This window comes from Toxotes jaculatrix, chromosome 4 (assembly GCF_017976425.1).
Source record: "Toxotes jaculatrix isolate fToxJac2 chromosome 4, fToxJac2.pri, whole genome shotgun sequence".
Lineage (NCBI taxonomy): Eukaryota > Metazoa > Chordata > Actinopteri > Toxotidae > Toxotes > Toxotes jaculatrix.
The window spans coordinates 3,149,502-3,171,342 of NC_054397.1; the positions used below are offsets into that span (position 1 = coordinate 3,149,502).

Sequence of the window (21,841 nt, forward strand, 5' to 3'; positions counted from 1 at the left end):
CTCACTCCGACACCCACACCCCGACTTTCCCTCCAACTCCAAACATGAAGTGTGGTCACCTGTGGCTGGCTGTAGTGCTCCAGAGACATGGTGATGACATTGATGCAGATGATGAAGGTGATGACCAAATCCAGATAGTGGCTGGTGCACAGAGCGTGGATAGCCAGGCGGACACGGCCGTAAGACGCATAGTAGGGCAGCTTCTGGGCCTCTGGAGAGAGAGAAAGTTAAAAAGGAAAGAGATGAAGAAAGAGGAAACCAAGGCAAGCAGGGATCTGGATCAGTGAGAAAGCAGGAAAAATATCGATGGACAAATGGTTAGATGGGGAAAAGTAGTTCAGATATGAAGGGGAAGGAAGGAGATGAATGAGGAAACATATAGATATATAGATATTTGATTACATAAAGAGAAAAGTGTGGATAAAGCCATGCAAGGTGCAAACATTATGATTTTTTAATGGGGTGAAAAACAAGGGGCAGAGCCAATGATGAAGAGGCAGAGAGGGAGATAAAACTGAGCTAATACAAAAAGTTTGATAAATGTGTTAAGAAGGTTTTAAATGAGTTGAAATAATGACTCATTCAAAGTCATATCACTGAAAAAGTGTCATAGAAAATATCAAATCTCGGACACAGGCCAGTTGGATTGAACCCAGGAAGGAGTTCAGTCTTTCCAAAGCTAAACTGTATTTTATTCTGAAATGGTTAACAAAACTTTAAGACAGAGGAAATTGGTACTTTGGATTTACTAATATTACTTATTACCACTTTCTCTCTCTTGATTCATTACTTTCCTTTATTCCTCCGCTGAGAAGAACTGACATTCTGACCAAAAACAGTCCTTTGTGAAAAAATGCGAGGCACATTCCTTCAAGTACTGATGAGACAGTGAATTATTTTTCATCTCTTCCTCTACCATTTTTACTCCTCATTTTTTTCCAAGCATCTTTGTCAGTTGTCTCACTCCGTCTCCTTCTCTTTTGTTCCCTTCTTCCTCGACTCTCTTACTTCTCCTCTTCTTCTCCATGCGGCGCTGGCGTTTCTCCTCGCGGCGCCTGGCCTCCTCCACCTCCTGGTGCTGCCGGCACTTGTGGAAGTTCTCCACCACCACGCCCACGAACATGTTGAGGACGAAGAAACTGACGATCAGGAGGAAGGAGATGAAGTAGAGCAGCATCCATGGATTGTTGTTGGTCACAGGCTAGAGGAAAAGCAAGATGGGGAGGGAAGATGGGGAGAAATAGGGAAGCAGGAGAGAAGAACAGACAAAAAGAGATGAGAGAGGAACAACCGGAAAAAAGTAAAGAGCAGGTAATTTATTATGAATAAATAAAGAAATAATTCTGCACATTTATTTATTATTTGCTCTCCACCTCTTTCCCAGCATGCACTGGCATAGGTTCTCCAGGTACAGATAAAGGTGGAGGCTATTCATTTGAGGGGAAGCTTTATGATAATAAGCTGTGTAAGTATGTAGAACTATCAGAATGTACATGATCCAGACGATGAAAGTGACAGTCTGAAAGGTGCTGTGTGGAAATCAGCTCCTGGATTATCGTGTCATTGTAATAAACGTAACGAGCGACAAGTGATAGCTACTCATCAATTCTGTCCTTTTTTAAGAAACGTTTGAAATTTACATATAAGCCTCTCACTGTGGACAGTTCTCCAATTAACCAGGCCATTCCACATCCACTAGAGTCCAAAAAATCCTGCAGCTGCCACCAGGCAGACAGGATGACAGTGGAACAGAAGAGCAGGAAGGAGAGGGAGACAATGTGAAGAAAAGATCAGGGTGATTGGGTGAGGAGGTAGTTATTGGAGGGAGTCATTATTACAAAACAAAAATCAAGTTCAGGTGCAATAAAACCGGAGATGAGAGTGAGATTTTCAATTTGGAAGAGTGTTGAAAGTGCAGGGTGGAGTGCAAATAGGATTAGTCATTCAGTGCCACATTGGACTGTAGTGAGGTTTCTCCCTGAAGCGGAGAAACTGAATCATCCAGAATAATGCCCTCTCCCTAATAGATTCTCTAATAGATTTTCAAATAGTGAACCAATTCTAAAGAGAATCGGTTCACTTTGTAGCCAATTAAGAAGACTAATTTGTCTCATGTGTGCGAACATGTGCATGTTTTGTGAGGTTAAAGGAAAGTTTACTGAAATTTTAAACTTCTCTGAACCAGTGCATTATACATTAGACTGTGCTATTAGCAATATTAGAGTGACAAGAGAGTAATTTGCCACTTAGGAACCTCTGCAACCACTCTTAAGCTTGGGTAAAGTGGTGTGTCGAACACGATGGATGACAGTGAAAAAAGTTTCAGTCGGCCATGGCCTTTGTCTTTATCCTCTCACAGACTGGCAAGGTAAGAGACATTCATTCATGCTGCTGCAGCAGGGGAGCAAACACAGAGGCTGAGCATGGCTGAGACACATGGGCCCAAACCTGGCCACCAGGCTCATCTGCAACTTCTCATGTCAAGCCTTGAGCAAGGCAGTGACCGCAGTTTTCTTTTTTCTGGGCAGCGTCTGCTTTAGTCTGAAGGTCTTCTCTCCAGATTGTGAGTGAGTTTGTTGCTCCAAGTGAAGGAGTTTATTTTTGACATTTGATCGAATATTAAATTGACAAGCAGGTAGTTGCAGTACCGATACGGCACAGAGAGAAGAACAGTGCAGTTCTAAAATTCAAAGCAGGGTTTCTACAAGTTTGTGGAAACATTACTATGGCGTGGGCTGTCATGCTGAAAAGGGTACTGAGCCTGGAGGCAAAGCTCTGAATCTGCCGGTCGATTCACGATCAAAACCTTCACCTACAATCGTTACTTTAAGCAGTTACCTGAAGTGTAAGATCACATATACAAACAACTAAAATAACTTTATATGTTATGTCCCTTTGACAAGAATCCAATCCCATTAAGGACAAGGAAAGATGCAGAAACTGGAGAAGAGCTCGGAGTAGAGCTGATGCTCCTTTGCTTCCAGTTGAGCTGGTTTGGCGATCTGATCAGGAAGCCTCCAGAATGCCTCCCTGTGGAGGAGTTCTGGGCACATGTAACTGGGAGGACATCATGGGGCGGACCAGAAGGAGGGATTTCATATCCCATCTGGCCTGAGAACGCGTGGGATTCCCTTGAAGGAGCTGGACGATGTAGCTGGAGATACAGGCATGTGGGCTACTCCGCTTACTTTCCTGCCACTGCAAACTGACCCCAGGTAAGCAGCAGAAAAAGGATGGATTGACGGAGTACTACAATTTCTGTGTGCGTCAGCATGGGGCTGTGAGTTATATATGAATGTGAGTACACAGTTTTGTTTAGGTCTACAGTGAGTGTTTGTTATTACCTGCTGATCAATTCCCACCGCATCCAGGCCGTGGTACATGATGTTGACCCACCCATCTTTGGATGCCAGCACAAACAGCGACATGAGAGCCTGGAGTGGAAACACACACGAGTTTATTAAGTTCCAGACTGGCTGATGTTACCGACTGCTAACAGCACGATAAAGTGCTTAGTACAAAAATATGACCAGAGTTGTTACTGAAGTGTTTGGTCATGTAAACAATGTAGTGTTTTGTTTGTTTGTTTGTTGTGAACAGTCCATTCCATTGTAAAAAAAAAAAAAAAGTTTTTAAATATTGTATGCTTATCTGTAGCATCAAGAACACATATTTTGTATTTTACTATCCACCACAGGCATGAGTTAGTTATTTCTCTTATTTCTCTACAGAGCATAGGAGACACTACATCCCATAGAGTGTGCTAATCATTATTATAATGTTTCTGAGTAAAGTATGTGCACCATTGTTTGTGTATAAATGAAATTAGTATGTTGAAAACCATCCAGACAGGATGTCATGGATGTGTTTTTTTTTCTCTTTCTTGTACCTGTCCAAGGTTGTCAAAGTTGTATTTGTGGTGAATCCATCGATAGTTGGACGCCAGGCAGTCGGATTTGTTAGTGATGTTCTTCACATCCAGTCCCACGCAGTAGTAGAACTTGCCTTTGAAGAGCTTGGAAGGAAAACACGCACACACACCGGGCAACAGGCAAATGAGAGGTAGAGGCACACAAAGATAAATTTTGACGAAGCCATGACAACACCTGTGTGTAGCCACTTCGTGCAGCTTTTGAAGCAATTGAATAATTAGTGTCTGCGACTAGTGTGAGAGTGAAGCATAAGTGAAGACTCCAAAGCGCTCGATATCAACAGTTTGGTTTTCCTGCCGAGAAAAAGTGTCTTTATTTCTCAGTCACAGTGACCACATCAAAGATGGGAGTGAGTAAAATAACACATGACAGCCGATGCAGACGGAGAACAAGGTGAGACTGACATCTAGATGCAAACAAAATATATGGTACTGCACTAATTAAATAAAAATGGGAAAACCAAGTCAGCTGTACGTTAACAATACTTCTTAACTTGCCTGTAAATAGGATAAAAAACATAAAATACTACTATAGCTTGTTTTGAAGACATTGTTAATACTGATGCATTTAGGACGTGTGCTTTGGTTTATTGGGCCTCTCCTGAATAAAAAGTAAAGGACACTTACGGAGGGGAGATTTAAATTAATTGTTTTTTTTTATGCTTTGCTTTTGTTGAGATACAAGTCTCACATTAATTAACTGAGGATATACCTCATTGTTCATCTTCTTGGTCCTGAAAATCTTTTTTAATTGAATATTAATGGAAACCTTTGAGAATTAGGGCAAAGTCTGTCTGTGTTCTGGAGTCCCATTACTTAAGATACCTCCAAAAACACAAAAGTACTTTTTTACATGTAAAGGACTGACAAGACTGTGGATCATTATATGACCACGTGCAGGAATATGTGGAAAGAAAAACTTGTTTTTATAAATCAGCCTGTTCTTTGCTTAGGGTAAAACATTGCCCCCACCTGTCGGATTTTTGTGTGCTGCTGTGTTGTCTGTTTACCTCCTCCAGTTGGATTCTGCTCTAATTAGACTGTGAATGTGAGAATGTGTTTTCACTGTGGGTACAAACAGGACCACACAGTCTCATATCATGCTCTCCACTGTTCCTGTTTAATCCTGTCTAATCTTCCATTTCTTGGTTTTACTTTTGCTCTAGATTGACGTTAAGAGCGTAACTGTGGCCTATTCTGACCCACTGTATATCTCATGTGAAAACTTAACAGGGCCATGGTGAGCATAGGGGTCACTATGTCAGGTCATATTATATTTGCATTAGTTCGACAGTTACCTGGACACCAAGGATGCCAAAGATGATGAAGAAGGCGCAGCAGATGAGGACAATGTTGCCGATGGGCTTGAGGGACGTGATGAGGGTCTCAACTACCAGCTTTAGCCCTGGAGCCCTGCTGATCACCCTGGAGGACAAACGGAGAGAGAGAGGCAGAGAGACAGTAAGAGAGAGAAAGACAAAGAGAAGGAGAAAGAGAGGGTAGGACATGTTAGCGTCAAAAAAAACAAGAACAACTCTTAGACCTATTATTACTGTACATAAAGAAATATGCGTTGTCATCAAGAGCAACAATGAAAAGGGCAACTGTGTGGTTCAACTTGATGCAGTAGACACAGGACTGCACTCCACTCTAATAATTTAGCTTTAATTGGTGTTGGAAAAGAAGAGGAACTGTTCAGAAAAGTCCGTCTGTACAGAAGAAGTAAAGACTGAGCAGGGTCCCATGGTGCATTTCTGGTAATGACATACAGCACAGACTGAATTCACTCAGACCTAAAATGACCTCAGTTGAAGGTAATTTCATCTCTCTGCACCCAGGTTCACCAGGTGCTTCCATCTATGCTATTTTCTTAACTGCTCTGTCAGGTAACGTTGGGCTCTGAACCATTAAAAGCGTATCCTGCAGTGGTTTCCCGTGGGTCAGGAAGCCCCACTGGGCTCACAAGATAAACCCAAAATGTCACGGGATGATTAATGAACCAGGAAAGCACATAAATATTCCAAATCTGCAAAATATGATAAGCACCACTTCCTAATAAGGAACCCAAAGGGTTTATAAACTGTAATTTGTTATGGCTTCATTAATAGTTAATAACTCACTGCTGATGCTTTATAGATGAGTTATAAGCCATTAGTGAAAGGCTGCAAATAATCTCTTTGGCTGGTCAAACAATCTACCGGATGAAATACTGTTCTATAAAGATTGGTCACTGTTTAATTAAGCCTTAATAAGGCCTTTAGTAACATCCTATAAATCCTTGATGACATTTTTCAAATCTTACCTATTTACTTGTGCATTTATGCACAATTTTACCTTCATAAAACAACTGGAAAAGGAAAACGACCTGGATCGGCTGAACTACCTTATGTAAACTCTGACAAGGTGTCACAAGACGACACGAGTTTGGAGCAGTCACAAGCCGAAATGGCTGAGGAAAATAATCTTCAACCACATTTTAAAAACACTGGGGATAAGTACAGAACAACATAAATACATTCCAGATGGTAGAAAGATTCATTATGACCAAAATCTGTGCTTTTGCTCACAGAGGACATATTTGCATCTTGCTTGCCTGTGTGTGCTGATCTCCAGCCAAGCTGTAAAAAGTAAATTCATGCACCTTGTGAAAAGAAAATCTTAACACTTTGTCCTGCTCACCTGAGGGGACGCAGTGTCCTGAGCAACCTAAGAACACGTAGAACCCCCAGGATCTTAGCCCCACCTGCCATGGACACCACAATGTCGATCAAAGAGACGAAGACCAGGAAACCGTCTAGAATGTTCCAGCTGCTCCTGAGATAGGCTGTCTCCCCCAGGTACAGACCCATGGACACCACCTGGAGAGATGAAGGGAGACAGAAGCTGAATTCCACACAGGTAATGCAACAGTGGCCTGATACACACACACACACACACACACACACAGACTTTGATATTCAGATTTCTTAGTTGGCTTCTCAAACAGGGATTTCGTCTCATGTGAGCTGCTTTCTGGCAGAGAGGAGAGGACTGTGATTGAAGGAGAGAGGTGTCCAAAAATCCAAAAGAGTTAAATTTCCACGGAGATGAAAGTAGGTAGGGAGGAGGAGAAAGACAAGCAACACGTCCTAAATCCCAATATTAGAAAGTGAATGTTCAAAAGGAAGAGGGAAGGAACAGACAAGGAGAGGGATAAAGGAAATGAAGAGAGGAGGGGAAATGAAAGGCGATTAAAAGGAAAGCAAGTCTACTACAATTCAGTGGAAATCTCCGACATTAGACTCTCTGCTAACGCATCCACAAATTATGATTTATGGTTTTTGGAAGGATGAATCCTCAGCAATATAAAAGTCCTTTGGATGTGTTTGTGGAGTGAGCCAACTTTTATGTCGACACTGAATTTTTACTGACAGTTGTGTAACTGAGGAAAAATGTTTATGATTTAAACCTGTGAAGCGGAATTCAAGGAAAAGCTTTAGTGTTTAAATTTTAGTTAAGTCATAGAGTCTTTTGGACTGCTGACACTGCACCGAGCCACTTCAGCAGTCTGGCCAAAATCCTCTTAAATCAGACACTTCTCCACTCAGAACTCACAAACTGTTTGGCCACACAGACCAAAATACTGAGGAGGTGGGTGTTGTTGTGACTCCCTCTGGTTTACGATGTGTCACCTCATAGCTACAGCTGGATGGGAGGTCTCACTCAGTAGGCGAGCCCTGATGGGAAGTGAACCAGAAAGGAAAGACGAGAATATTCTACGAGGGAAGGAGAGCATGGGTGAGGTGGGGGAGATGAGCAATGAGACAGCTATCAGGGCGAAGAATGAAAGTCGGGAGTCAGGGGCGGAGGAGAAAGGCAGAAGAGGCTCACAGAGGAAAAACAGAAAGTTCTGAGATGAGAAAGACTTGGTGAGGTTGGAGGAAAAGTTACATGGCAGATGCTTGCGTGCGACATCATTTGACACCTGCCAGGCATTTTCATGGCGATAACAACTTGGTGAGGCTGTCATGTCGAAACAGAGCGTACAAAGATAAGGCAGGATCATCTGCGTTGTTTTGCAGAAAATCTCACTAGAGATTTGAGGAAAGATGCGACGCTCTGAAAAAGCTGGGGCAGGTGACAGTGGCGTGAGTGCATGTGTTTGGGAGTGTGGCACTCGAGATGATAGATGCCACTGAAATTCTATCTTTCTAAATCGATCTATCAAATATTTGCCGGGGCTAAAAATGTTGTAGCTTGCTTCCTAAGGACAGTAGCAGTAGTCAGCTTGGATTTACAGCAGTTAAAATTACCTGCGCCCTTCTCAAAGTAGGTAACACAGATAGTCTGCCAATGCTTTCAACCTTTTAAGACACTTGTGCTCACAACCTTGAAAGATCCGTGAGACATGTTTAAATTTTAATGAGAAGTTTCTAGTTTCCACTGCAATCCATTCTAACTGTGGCGAATCCAAGCTGACTACGGCTGTTGTCCTGCATGAAGAAGCAATTAACAAATGTTAAAGAGGTACTTTCCAACAGTCACACAGTGATTCTCTGCTACTCAGAGGATTTTTAGTGGGCTATTCCTTTACTGGACTGAACGCTGATGTCAGTGGCTTAAACCTACTGACCATCTAACCCTTTTTGAAACAGTAAGGCTTTCACTGGAAGCCATTCTTCCCCAGGTATTCTAACTTTGGCTCCGCCTTCTGGAAACGCTTGTATAAAACCTCTGCTGCATTGTAGTGTGCTGGAGACCCCTGAAGACACATTCCGCCTCTGAACAAACACCATGACTGTCACCGCAGTAACTCAAAGTGAGTGACGGCAGCAGCAGCAGCGGTGGAAGCATGATAACAGGCACAGCCATGCCAACTGTCGTCAGGGCATCCTAACCGTGTGGAAATAATGTAGAACCTGAGCATCAGGGGGTGAAAAAGACAAAGCGTAAAGGGAAATAAAGAAAAAGCATGAGGTAAAGACAAAGTGGGAAAAACACGAGCACAGCCAGATAAAGGGAAAGAAGGATGAAGACGGGCGGAGGGAGCTATGTATCAGAAAACCAACTGTAGTCAGTCTGAGTTCCACACAGCTCTGTTTAGGAACAGACAATCTTTCCACATTGTTTTGACAGCTAACATGGCCCAAAACTTACACTGTAAGAAAATGTTTCATCTGTCCTTGCTGGTGAGATCTGTTCAGCGGAGAGTCACTGTCATACTCTATACAACAGGTCTTTTGTCATGTTTTGACAGGCTAGATTGCAAGTTATAATACGCCTGCTTGGTTATTAATAGCTGCCGGCTATACCGAAGCCCCTTCGGGACTATTGGAATGCTGTGGGACCTCCATTAAGCAGATCAAATATCACCATGATAAAACATGATGCATGGGAAATCTATAGCAGGTCGATGCCAGCACTATTATCAAAGCCTAGCTCTTCTCCTCTCGCACTACCAGCCGTCCTGTGGCTGACAGGGCGAGTATGTCGCATTAAATTCAAATGTAAATTACATTCAAACTCCATTTGCGATATCACTTGGCAGAAAATATGGCAATGATTGTACTTGTCGCTTCAGAGTTGTTTTTGTAATCTGATGTTTGAGATGGGATTCTGTGAGCTCACAACGCTGCACATAGCAACTGAAAATTACTATAATGAATTTCTAAATAATTTCTAAGAGTCCACAACACTTTTTAAACTTTACTTTAAGTGATAACACTCTTATCACTTTGTAGACTGAGTGCAAACACACACAACGTTCAAATGTAAATTAATATCTTTATAATAATTCAACAAAACACCAAGTAGCTTCAGTGGAGTAATTTGGAAATTTACTGTCTTGCTCAAAGGTACTAAGTTAAAGAAGTGAAAAACATGAGTTATTCATTTTCCCTGGTTGGACTTCCTCAGTCCACCTTTTAAACTGTGGCAGACGCCTTGTTCCAACATTAGGCTGCTGCTACCAAAAGAATTTCAAGTTTTAGTGGATGAGTTCTGACCAGCTAACGCTGCCTGTGAAGCTTCCAGAACGCTCTGTAGTAAATGGCATTCATCGCGCCCACACTCGGAACAAGACACGGGACATGTCTCAAAAAAAAAGTTGCTCCCTATTTCCACTTTGAGCTAAAAAACAAGATCTCAGACTCCATTTTGACTCATTTCTTTCAGCTTCTATCACTAAGCTCCTCAGTAAGTGTTATGAAAGAGCAACACTTTGATGGAAACAAATTTTCTGCTGACGACCCAGCTCCACATTTTTCAAGCTGTTACAGTACTTGCAAGTTTTGCCTCAGCCTCAAGCTAGATCCTGTTTCATGACAGCCCCAGTACCGAATGACTGGTGCTGGGGGAAGAAAGGAAAGCACAGGGTTGACAGAGTCTTTACTATGAGGCAAAAACAATTTTGTATTGTAAATTTAAATCGGTGTGTTAACACTGCAAGCATAGAAAGGAGTGAAACTGAATGGATACTAAAATGCTCGTATGAAACTCAGTCTGTCAGCTCTGCTTAGATCTTAGAACGGTCTGATCACTTTTAACAGGCAAAGGACACAGTGTGACAGAACAGAGTCAACACTGGACAAGCGTGTACGAGTTTATGTGTGTGTGTGAGCGTGTGCTTGGATATGTGTGCGAGCAAAACACAGGGAGAGGGTGGAAAGATAGCCAGAGCCTCTACACTCCCCTCCCTGTTTCTAATTATGGTCCGATGTTCAAGGTCAGACTCACTGTGTGCAGGTAGCACTGTTTACACCGATCACCACTGCTCATGTGTGTTTGTGTGTGCGTGTGGACAGGAGATGAGAACAGGCCATCTCTGTGATGGAGTGTGTCTTGGAGAGGAAACTCTGTTTAATTAGTGTGGTTGTTTAATTAGTGCTCCTCGGAGAGAGATCAGACTGACCAGCCTGGAGCAATAGATTAAGAGCAACAAGGGGGAGAGGGGAGGGAGAGAGAGAGAGGGGAGGGAGGGGACAGAGGGGAGGGAGGGGACAGAGGATGGAAAGAGGGTAGTAACTGAGAAGAAAAATATTGTTGGACTGATCTGGAAATATGAGAAAACAAACAGCATGGCAGAAGATCATTCTGACAAGTAAGGAGAGGAATTGTTATTATGAAATTATTTATCAATACCAATTAACATTAACATTTATATGGAGCGCAATTATTATTATTTTTTCCTCACTTCGTGAATATGCGAGGCAGCTAAAGACCAAAAGATTTCATAAGAATAATCTGCTATTCATGCACCAGCTGAATCAATCTCATACATCAAAAGGCCAAGACTAGTGTGGTGCCCCGTGATGCACGGCAGTAACCGCAGTGGGCTGCCCACACAGGCCCCACTTTGGGGCCAGTTACCGGTGGGGGATGAGCTTCCGAAGCTATTCCACCATCTGATGAAGAATATTAGCAGTGTTAGTAAGATAAGATGAGACTTTATTGATCCCACAGTGGGGAAATTTACTTGTTAGGAGGCTCACAAGAAAAACAGTAAAAAAGGATAAAGTGCAGAAAAGTAAGTAGTATGTAAGTAAGTCAGTATGTAAGTAGTTAGAAAGTAATCGAGCAAGCATGTAAAGTTTACTTTGATAGCATCCATCAGAAAACCTCAGAGACCTGCAGGTGATTTAATGTGGTCATTATTTGTAGGTAGCTACCCGACCATGCAGAGCTCTGAAAGTGATGGCTTCATTATGAACTGAGAGGTGTCTCCAAACACTGGTTGAAGACCAGTGAAAAGTTTAAAGTTAGGGGTGTAACTTGTAAAACTTGTCTGAGGTTCAAATTCTTGGTCAGGTTGAAAAAGCAGTATAGCAAAAGTAAAGAGATGTTTTCCCCACAAAATTCACAGTCACAAGAATAAAACTGTTACAGCTACAATCAGACCTTTGATTCAGCTGTGGATGGAAGTTAGACCTACAGTACAGCAACTGACACACAGTGTTTGTGATGAGAAAATGAGTGGCAGGAGAACACATCTGAGCGTGCAGATGAAGCAGAGCACGGGAAGATAACGACAGAGCTCGACTGATTACATTACAAAACATAGGGACAAAAGAGCAGAAAGAAGGATAAGAGACAGATACAGGGCTCAATATGAAATGAATCAAATGAGCAGCACAGAGAAGATAAAGCAAATGAAAATGTGAGTGATTGAAAGACTGATTGGAGCAATGGGGGTAAATAAAGATGCAAACAGAAGGGGATGAAGATACAGAGGAGAATAAGTAACAAAGCAAGGAAAGTTCAACCTGGGGCCAGATGCATATATGTGCACATGTGAACTCTGCACCACCACCGTGCTGAGATGATTTACATATCATTGGGCTACACATGTCTTCATTATCCTTGGTCATAAATAAATCACTACAGGCTTTCTACCAATGCGGAAAACGCCCGGAGACACAGGGGCCCTTAATAATGGATGATGCCCTGTCTTCTGGACAGCATATTAGTGGATTAAAGAGTATGTGAATGTGTATGTATGTGTGTATGTATGTGTGTATGTGTGTGTGTGTGTGTGTTTGTGTGTCTGTGTGTTTATCGATGGGAAGTCCGGGAGTAGCTAAAGGCCAGCCGAAGAGCGATAGCCTTCTAATTAACTTCATTATCTAGCTGCCCATCGCTAATGGGACATGTGCAACTGATGAAACTGCAAGTTGCAGAGTTGTCAAGGAAAGAAGAAGAGAGGGGTGAGGGTAAGAAAGGAGGGAAAGAGACAATAACAGCTGGAGATGAAAGAAGAAAGAAGGGATGGAGAGATAAAATGGAGAGAGAAGATTAAACCAGATAGGAAATAAGTGGACAGGAACAAGAACATGAGGTCAAGAGATAAGAGGATGTAAGAAAAGACAGGAAGAAAACAGAAAAAAATACAGTGAGAGAGAAAGATGGGAGTTACAGAAAGGAGAGGAGACAATTCAATAGACGAATGGAGCCGAGAGGGAGAAATCAGATATCGGAGAGGAGAAGGAGATGAGATACAAGGTCAAGACGGGACCAGAAAGGGGAAAAGAACAATGGAGAGGAAATGATTAAGAGAGGAGAGAGATGAGGATGTGATGAAAGGTGAAGAAAGGAGACTAAAGAAAGTAAAGAAAGTGGAGGAGAGCAGCAGAAGAAAGGAGAAGAAAGGAAGGAGAAGAGCATTTTACCTTGACAGTCATCTCCGCGACAAAAATGGCAGTAAAGATGTAGTTGGAAATGGTGAGAAACAGTCTTTCCTGTAAGAAAGGAAGAGAGGACAAAAACTGAGAAAAGAGAAAGGAAGAAAAAAGCTTCAGGTAAGAAGGGAAGAGGGAGAGAGGAAGAATTTAAACAGACAAACAGAAGTGGCATGAACACAGCCCGAGAAAAAAAGACTGACTGCATTTGGCTTCACACAGGAGCTTCAAACCAAAGTCTGAAAAGCACAATCAGTTCTGGTCCTTCGCTGTACACTCAGAAAAACTTCACTGAATTCATTCGTCAGTGTTTCTGCAGTGAAATGAAAATCAGATCGAGTTGCCAAATTAAATCAGAAATTTGAAAGAGTTGCTGCATTTTAATTTGAATGATTCAGACCACTTGCTTGAAAAGTGCCCACCGCTCAATGTTTTGGTGTTGACTGATTGCAGGAAAGTGGCCTGATGCCAAAATTCAGAGAGAACTTGGAGACGGGAAAGCAAAGAGGGATTTTGAAGTAGATTCTTCTTATTAGTTATTTTTTTTAAAAATCATTTGTAGATTTTTTTTTTCCCTTAACAAGTTAAGAGACTTGTTTACAAGAAATAGAATAGATTAAAATAACTGGTCATTACTATAACCAGGAACATCATCCTGAGATTATCAGATATTGACACTGAAATAACACAGTGGAAAATAATACCAAATTCAGAGCCACGATTTTCAAGAGCCAAAGTTGTACAATTAGATAATTATTAATTGATGTTCTTTAATATAAATTTTAGCCAAACAGCACTGTGGGTTCAACCCGCTCAGCTGATTTCCAACAACAGTACACCCTGTAGTTGCTCAGCGCCTACAGAACAACATGTGACATGGAGAAACGTAGTTCTTACCAGGCTGCCTTGCATGATCTTCGGCCTCTCCAGAGCCACTGTGATGCAGTTGAGAAAGATGAAAGCCAAGACTATGTAGTCAAAGAGCTTATGGGCGATAATGGATTGGCAGAGCAGTCTGAACCTGACAAGAAACAAATGGATGTAAAGAGTAGAGTGAGATGTGTTGGAGTTAGCAGGGAGGGAGGAAAATTTAAAACGTGTTAGTCAGTTTGTTAATATCCTAACAAGAAAACTTAAAACTGTTATTTTCAGGTACCACAAAACATGGTCTTCTGGGCGGAAGGAAATAAGGTTTACTGCTAGCATCTGATATTCTGCAGTAATTCAATGTGTTGAAAGCTTTGCATGATTAAATGAGTCATGAGCGCATGTGGGGAGCACAGACGGTTCTGTCTCAGGTGACCACCAACGTCTTTAATCCAACAGAATGAGAAAATTGCTAAACTCTACATCTTGTTAGCCAGTGCAGCCTCTGTTCATAAGATGTATTTAACTTGTAATTAGATTCTGAGAATTAAAATTTTCAATGCAAAATTCTTTTCATTCCAAAGTTTTGGTTTGCCTCTCTGTTTATGCATGTGAATAAACAGACACCAGCCTAAGAGCATAAAGTTTAGCGTAGGTCCGCCAAGATAAATCTGAAGGGTCAAAAGATGAGTGATGGGGCAAAAAATTAAAAAATCATTTTTTTGGACCTTCGGCCTCTATCAAACAGAAAAAGTCTTAAAAGTTTTTTGGGTGAAATTACTCTGAGGTGGAACTGCTCACAATATATAAACATCTGCAGCCAGTGCTGAGGGGTCACAGACACTTCTTCAGTGTCCAGTGGTTGCAAGACACGAAAGACTGGGAACCACTGGTGTAGGGACCATCTCTGAAAAGACTCTAACCTCCTGGGACACCTGTTGCCTTGTTGTCAAGTTGTCACCTCCGCAGCCAGTAAAGGCAGTAAGCAGTTCCTGAGTGAAGCCCTGGAGCTGGGCTCAGAATGCAGGCTTTTTAAAGTCTTAACCGATTTTGAAGTCGGGTTGCATCACCCACATAAGGGGAAGGTTTGCAGATGTTCTCTCTAATCTCAAACATGCACACACTACAGGATATTATTTAGATTTCTGTGCCAGAAGGAGCAGTTTGGGAGCACTGCACCACCTCACATGATCTCATGTGATTTCATGGGGAAGCTATAGTTAATTATCTCAATCTCTACTGTGAAAGTACTGAGGTTAGCCTAATTGTAATCATCTTAAATATCAAACATGTTTGATATTATCGGGCCAGCCCTGCGAGCAGTTCGGGAGGTTTAAGACTGGATCTGTCAAACCCTCACATTACCAGATAAACCAGATTTCTCCTCCGCTTGTTGGGAGGGGCGAATCGGGGCTAAATCTGCCCAAAACTCCTGTGGTCTGAGCCCGACTTCACACATCTCATCTCATCTGTCAGCTATAAAGGGAACAGAGTATTCGTACTGCTGCACCTGCGGTCTGGGTGAGGAAATCAATGTGCTAATCTGACTGCTTTTCCATCAGACCTAGCAACTCTGTCCCTTTATCTATCGATTAAAATCTGGCAATCCTGTCCCCTGATATCGATCGTGTCCAGCGGCTGTGCTGCTATAGGCACTTATCCCGCCTGAGACACAACTTCTGATGTCAGCTTGTTTCTCCTTCGGTTTGTTTGTCTGCTGTCCTAGCTTTAATTCCGCTTAGGTACACTTGTTAGAGCAAACATACACACATATGCTTCCATGCACACTAAGGCATATACAGCACACTGAGGCATAAACACGACAAAGATGCACATATGCTCACATACTCCCACAAGCGCATTTGCAAAGTCATCCACGAACACGCAACTGCAGCTATGGCCTAATGCTAGTACACACACCGCCAACACACACAGCCCTTGCTTGACAGATGGCACCTGCCAGGATGCCAAAACACAGCCCTGGGGCCTGGCTTCCCTTAAGTGGCTATCAGCACGCGGGGAATCGGGTGAGTGAGCGACTGGATGACTGAGTGATTTTTCTTTCATGTTGCTTTCTACCAGCAATGGATTGAAGGCTGGTGGAAAACATAATAGCACTGACAAACACAGATGAACACACAAACACACACATACACACAACTTGGAGCGCAGAGTCAATAACACTGTCTAGAAGGGAGAAAAAAATGCTTTGGAGGAAACACACAGCGACATCACTTTAACAAGCCATTTGTGAAACCAGAAGACAGCAGTTTTCCCTGTGTGAGCAGACAAATGGTTCGACTATGCAGTTCCATGTTCTTCCACATTACCAGGACAGAGCTGCTAACGTTTGCTAGCGCCATTGGTTTTGCTTGTCTTGTCCTCTCTCGGTTTCTCTGCACCTTAGTGCTGAACTAAGAGGCTTGGTGGAAGCACTTTGCCAGCGTGTACTGTTATAAGCACTGACACATCCAGCGACATGCTTGTCCCTTTGATTTCTCACTGAAAGGTTAATCTTTGTTGCACATTTTTGGCGCAGTTGATCCCCCACTCACCAGTGTCAAGTAGACAAGAGTTTTAAATAAAGGTCAATGGGTTTTATGTGGTACTTGTTTACTGGAGACACTCTCCATGAGGGTGGAGATACTGGAATGGAGAAGTTCATGTATGTTTAGATGTGTATTATGATGTACTTCATTTTGTTATGACTGACTTTTCAAGCGTCTACTCTACATTTCCTCTACTTGGTTCAGTTTAGCTAGCTCTGAGTGCATTCTCTGAGCAAAACCCATATATGTCTGAAAGGCGTCTCTGCTGTACAAAGAAACACAATTAAACAGGTAAGTAAGTAAGTTTTACGTTTCCAGGATATCAGGAAACGACATCACGTTCACCTACAGATCTGAAGTTGTCCACTCACTTGTTCTGAGGGGAGAACATGTAGACAGACCACTCCTCTCTGGTTTCACACCAGTCTGGCTTGTATACCTCCATCATTTTCTGGATACGGAAGCACAGACTCTGGAGGAGACAGGAGGGAAGAGAGATGAAAGAAATGGTGGGGGTGTGTTGAAATATCACCGTAGCAAGTAAATCAATAAGTAATCTGATTTTTTTTTTTTTTTGCTAAAAGTGCCTCATGGATCAACATCCACAACTACAGTACGTACAATATTCAGCTTTTTTTTCTCCAATAACTCAGTTTTAGTCCTGTTCTATCTATAGTGTAAATACTTTGAAAGGGATTGGATATGATTACCAGATGGCTTTAGGAGATTTCTGAAATGCCTGGACATTTCAGAAACTGGGTGCAAAGTCACTGCAGAGGTCAACAAATATAAATTCATCATTTCTACACCAAGCCCCATAGTTATTATGATTTATGTTTTGTTTTGGTTTTCAGTATCATCTAGGCATTTTTGGAAACCCAATAAAGAATTCCCTATTTATCTTCCACTAGCTGCATCCCTGACTGAGGCCCTAAAGCGCCTCTTTCATTTTGTCACACACAACTGCTCTTTAGTATCCCTCCAAAGCTCAAGTGCGTAGTTTAGCACCTTGTTCTTGTAGCATTAACAGAATGAAGTTGCACTGTATCAAGTTAAGAGGCGATAATCCCAGTAAATAAAGGAATAACACTGATGGCTAATGTAGATCCATGCCACTCACGTAGTCCGTCTCTTCATCAAGGTCTGCTCTGTCCTTGCGTGCATTGACCTGAGGGAAAACCTCAGTGATCAGCTGTGTGTGGGGACCCGGCGCTTTGCCGTTACAGTCCCGGTGGTCCACTCCTAAACCACTACCAGCGCCAGACCCTCCAGTGATGGATCCACCTGCCCCGGACCCACTCCTCCTACTGACGTCTGGGTGGACGGGGGGCAGGCCCACGGGTTGTCCGCCTGCCCGAAGCAGCTCTGGGAGCTCCAGGGACAGAGCCCGTCGATCCCTCCTCGCAGCAAAGTGTCTGGACAGGAACAGTGGGGGCGGAGGTGGATGATGAGGCTGTAGAGGATGATGGGAGAGGGGTGGGTGGGAGAGAAGGGACTCCTGCTCGGCGGCATAAGCGTAGGATTGGGGGGAGCGGGTGCTATGCACACGGAGGCTGCCTCCTACCAGAGGAGCCCCACCAAACCCATAGCTCCTCCGACCCAGGCTGTTTGAGCTGGACCTGCAGAGCAGAAGAGATTAAAACTATAATTAAGAGATATTCAATATTTATGAACAATTTATAAAGTATCAATAAAGCGATGAAAAACACTAGTCTGTATATTAAGCACTTAGTAATGAAGCTAATAAGAGCATAAAACAACAGTGATGGTTTGAAGTTTCCATGTACGTAATTGAGGCTTAATGAAGGTATTAAGAATTCATTAAGGCAATAGCTGAAATCAATGGCTGAAAGTAAATCTAATTGTCTACCTGCGGCTCCATGCAGACTGCGGATGGAGAGGACGTCCCCAGTTGTGGTAGTTGGAACTACGGCCGTGGCGCTGCAAGAGACACAAAGGACTCCATAGTAATTACTGAGACACTGCATGTCTCCGGGCCTGGCACCGCAGACTCAAACAAAGCAGAGGACAGAGACCGGACTATGACCAACTTCTACAAGAATGGATGAATATGTCTGAACTAGAGGTTGACATGTCAGTTATCAGTTATAACAAGTCATTACACATTACACAGCCTTTTGTTTACTTTTAATTTGGTGTATGTGAGTAGATGTGTAATTTAATATTTTGTAATATTTGTATTTCTTGAGCAAACAAATACATAAAATATATAAACTGATTCTTTTTTAAGACAGTGAAGATGAAAACTAGCAATATGGATAATTTTGCCAGTTTGACAACATGATGATGTAAATCAATGGGCATTTTCCACAATGAAGAAATACAGTCAAGTCAAATTTGCATAGCAGTTGTACAAACACAACAAGTCTTTTCAGTTTGACAGCCTGTCATCATACAGACCCTCCAAATCACAGTTAATGAACCACAGACAGGATCTCATTGCCTAGATCTACATTTATGTTTTTTCCTCCCCTAATGATATTGTGTGATATGGTGATTTGGGATACATTTTAATATAAATTACACTGTAAATGAGAGAGGACATAGTGAATTCACTTCAACTACTTGGACCTGTTCTTATATACTTATACTGCTAAGGCAAAAGGATAATAAAAGTCCAGTCTGCCACAGTGAAAATGCTCTGATCAGTAAGAATATATATATGTGCTAATGTGCTACAGTATATAACTGTGAAGCTGGACATCACTGTAAAAAGAGCAGGTCTGTTACTATAGGTCAAACATCCACAAATGAAAAAAAAAAAAAACTTAAAGAGGTAGATGGCCAAACAAATGAAATATAAACTGGGATTTTCAGAATTAGATTGTAGTGCACTCAGCAGGCTGTCATCAAGTTTAATACGCAAACCCCTGAGTGCCAGTTCCACTTAAAGGAACAGATCCACTTCTGTTTGTTTCCGCATGTCTGATCCTTTCAACATGATAGGCCTAATTATATGTCAGTGCCATATACCAGAGAACCTATGCATCCGTTTCTATAGAAACTGTGGTGAAGCATGCACGCTAGATGTTAAATAACACCTCAGTCCACACAGCACTGCACTGCAGATCATTCAAGAGGACACTGAATGTGTGTGTGTGTCTCTTAGACCCCAAATATTACTGTCAAGATAATTTCTTCCTCACTTTATAACATAAACCACAGACAACAGCTGGCACTAATATACTGTACATTTTTGTACTCACACTTACAACTCAGATTATATTTACATCAAGTATAAAAGTATATCTCCAGATACAAAGCATACACCTGTACACCATATAACCCAATATAACCCTAACGATAAATCCATGTTAGCCAATCATAAGTCTGAAAAAAGTTATAACCTCTGAAGCACGTTCTGACACTTCTGTTCCTGAGTATAGTGGAAGACTAACATTAATGTGTAAACATCTAAAAAGTCCTGTTAACGAGGTTATAACCAGCATTCATTTGGCTGCATCCACCACTGCACAACATTGCCTCATGTAAACAAAGGAGATAGTGGTGCACACTCTGACGTCACAAGCCAAGAACTCTGCTTTCCCTGCCTACACGTCTACACTGTTTCTGAACATCTTCACCGTGGAAGGTTCAGAGTTTTCAGAGACCTAAAACACAGCTTGCGTGTGTACGACAGGACAGCACGCACAGAAAAGTCCATGTTGTGTGGACCTGGCCAAGGTATTCACAGTGAAGTGGATCTCCCACACCCACTGTGATTACATTATAACCTCTGAGGCAGGAGCGCTGCTAAACCACAGCTTATTATCTCTCTGGCTTTAACTCCTGCTTATTATCCTCTTGCTCCATCACCATCTCCCTGTTCTGTTCTGTTTACCCCTCTCTCCCCTGTCGTTCCTTTCCTCTCTACTTCTCTCGGTTTCACTGTGGATAAACAGAAGATAGGAACAGTCAATTAATAGAAGTTGCCATGGCAACCCTGTGGAACTGTTGCAGTTTCTCTTTCCTAAGGTTTTGGTTCAATGGGCATGACACTGGGGCATTCCTACTGCGTTTGTGCATTTTAGAATCTACAGTATATGCATAGACACTGTAGATGTTAGTATATTGACTATAGGGTGCAGCAATTAAGAAAGAGCAGTCCAAATGTACTACAGCTGTTACAGCTGCAATATACATGACCGAACAAGTGTGAGAAGTAGCAATATATCCAGTATTTATCACAAATTTTATGTTCGGTGGATCTTTTAATCAAAACTTATTTTTTCAAAGAATAGCTGTAGCTTTTTGTATTGATCATTGATATGTGTCTTCTTTCATTACAGACGGCAGTTCGTACAGATTCCACATCACAAGATCTATAATCCATTAAGTCATTTTAATGTTTCTATTTTATTATGGTTGAATTCTTATTTTGCTGTCAGTAGAGATTGTCGATGGGTGTGATAAAGTTAAAATGGGAAACTCATGAGCCTAGAACACATCAATATTTTTTTTTTCTCCAAGAAGCCATCAGATTGACACGACTCATTTCATATAATCTTCTTCTGTGTGTCTCCTGGGTTTGATTTTTCTGCAAACACACCTTCTGAATCAGCTGCAAATCATACCTCCATAAAGCATAAAATGAAATACATACAAACGTTTACTGTGGTGGATTTGTGCCAGTTTAAAGTCAAATACAAATAGATTTCATATCACACTGACATGAACTCAAACTAATGCTTTCGGGAAAGGAGAAAAAACACATTCATCCCTCTAAATGGCTTATAGAGCAATGACAAACAGCTGGAAAATGGTTGGCAGTGATACAAAGCAAATATGTGATTTGTAGTGAATAGGCTGACATCAATATGGTCTTTCAACAGAGAGATTCACAGTCTAACTGACAACTGAAATGTCTTCTTCCATGTGTTTACATGAATGTGGCTAAGTGTATGAATGATTACCAAAGACAGGGAGCGTCTCTCCAGGCTGCTCTTGCCCAGGCTCATCACACTGTTCTTTCTGGACTCGATGGTGAAGCTCCGCCTCTCTGAGGAGTAGGATCCCCTGGGTCCCAAAAGAGTTCCCAGCTCCAGGTGGCCGTTGGGCGTCAAGGTGCAGATCCTTGGGTCTGAATGAAAAGAGCCGTTATGAGAGTTATTTTTTTATGTCACCCATATGTTGCTGAATCCCTTACAACCCATTCTTACATGCGTTTACTCTGTAAGGTATCACCAGTCTACAACTTTAGTTCATGTCTGAAATTATTTTCTCAGAAGATCGTAATTCTGATTGCTGTCTTGTCTACCTCTATTTCAACTACTCCATTTCCAGACATTTGACAACCTGCAGACAGCTCACTTCAATCTGCT

General features: G+C 42.0%; 1 protein-coding gene across 1 annotated transcript in view; it reads right to left on the minus strand.

Moving 5' to 3' along the window:
• The window catches only part of LOC121180410 (voltage-dependent T-type calcium channel subunit alpha-1I-like), a 131,026-nt gene that overhangs the window by 32,411 nt on the left and 76,774 nt on the right, over positions 1-21,841 (minus strand). Inside the window, exons 15-26 of the mRNA XM_041035802.1 lie at positions 21,434-21,600; positions 18,370-18,440; positions 17,620-18,118; positions 16,871-16,971; positions 13,981-14,104; positions 13,075-13,143; positions 6,611-6,789; positions 5,230-5,356; positions 3,890-4,015; positions 3,345-3,434; positions 1,009-1,201; positions 60-211 (exon numbers count right to left, since the gene is read on the minus strand). Of these exons, the coding sequence (XP_040891736.1) occupies positions 60-211; positions 1,009-1,201; positions 3,345-3,434; positions 3,890-4,015; positions 5,230-5,356; positions 6,611-6,789; positions 13,075-13,143; positions 13,981-14,104; positions 16,871-16,971; positions 17,620-18,118; positions 18,370-18,440; positions 21,434-21,600 (1,898 nt within the window). The remainder of the gene's footprint in view (positions 1-59; positions 212-1,008; positions 1,202-3,344; positions 3,435-3,889; positions 4,016-5,229; positions 5,357-6,610; positions 6,790-13,074; positions 13,144-13,980; positions 14,105-16,870; positions 16,972-17,619; positions 18,119-18,369; positions 18,441-21,433; positions 21,601-21,841) is intronic.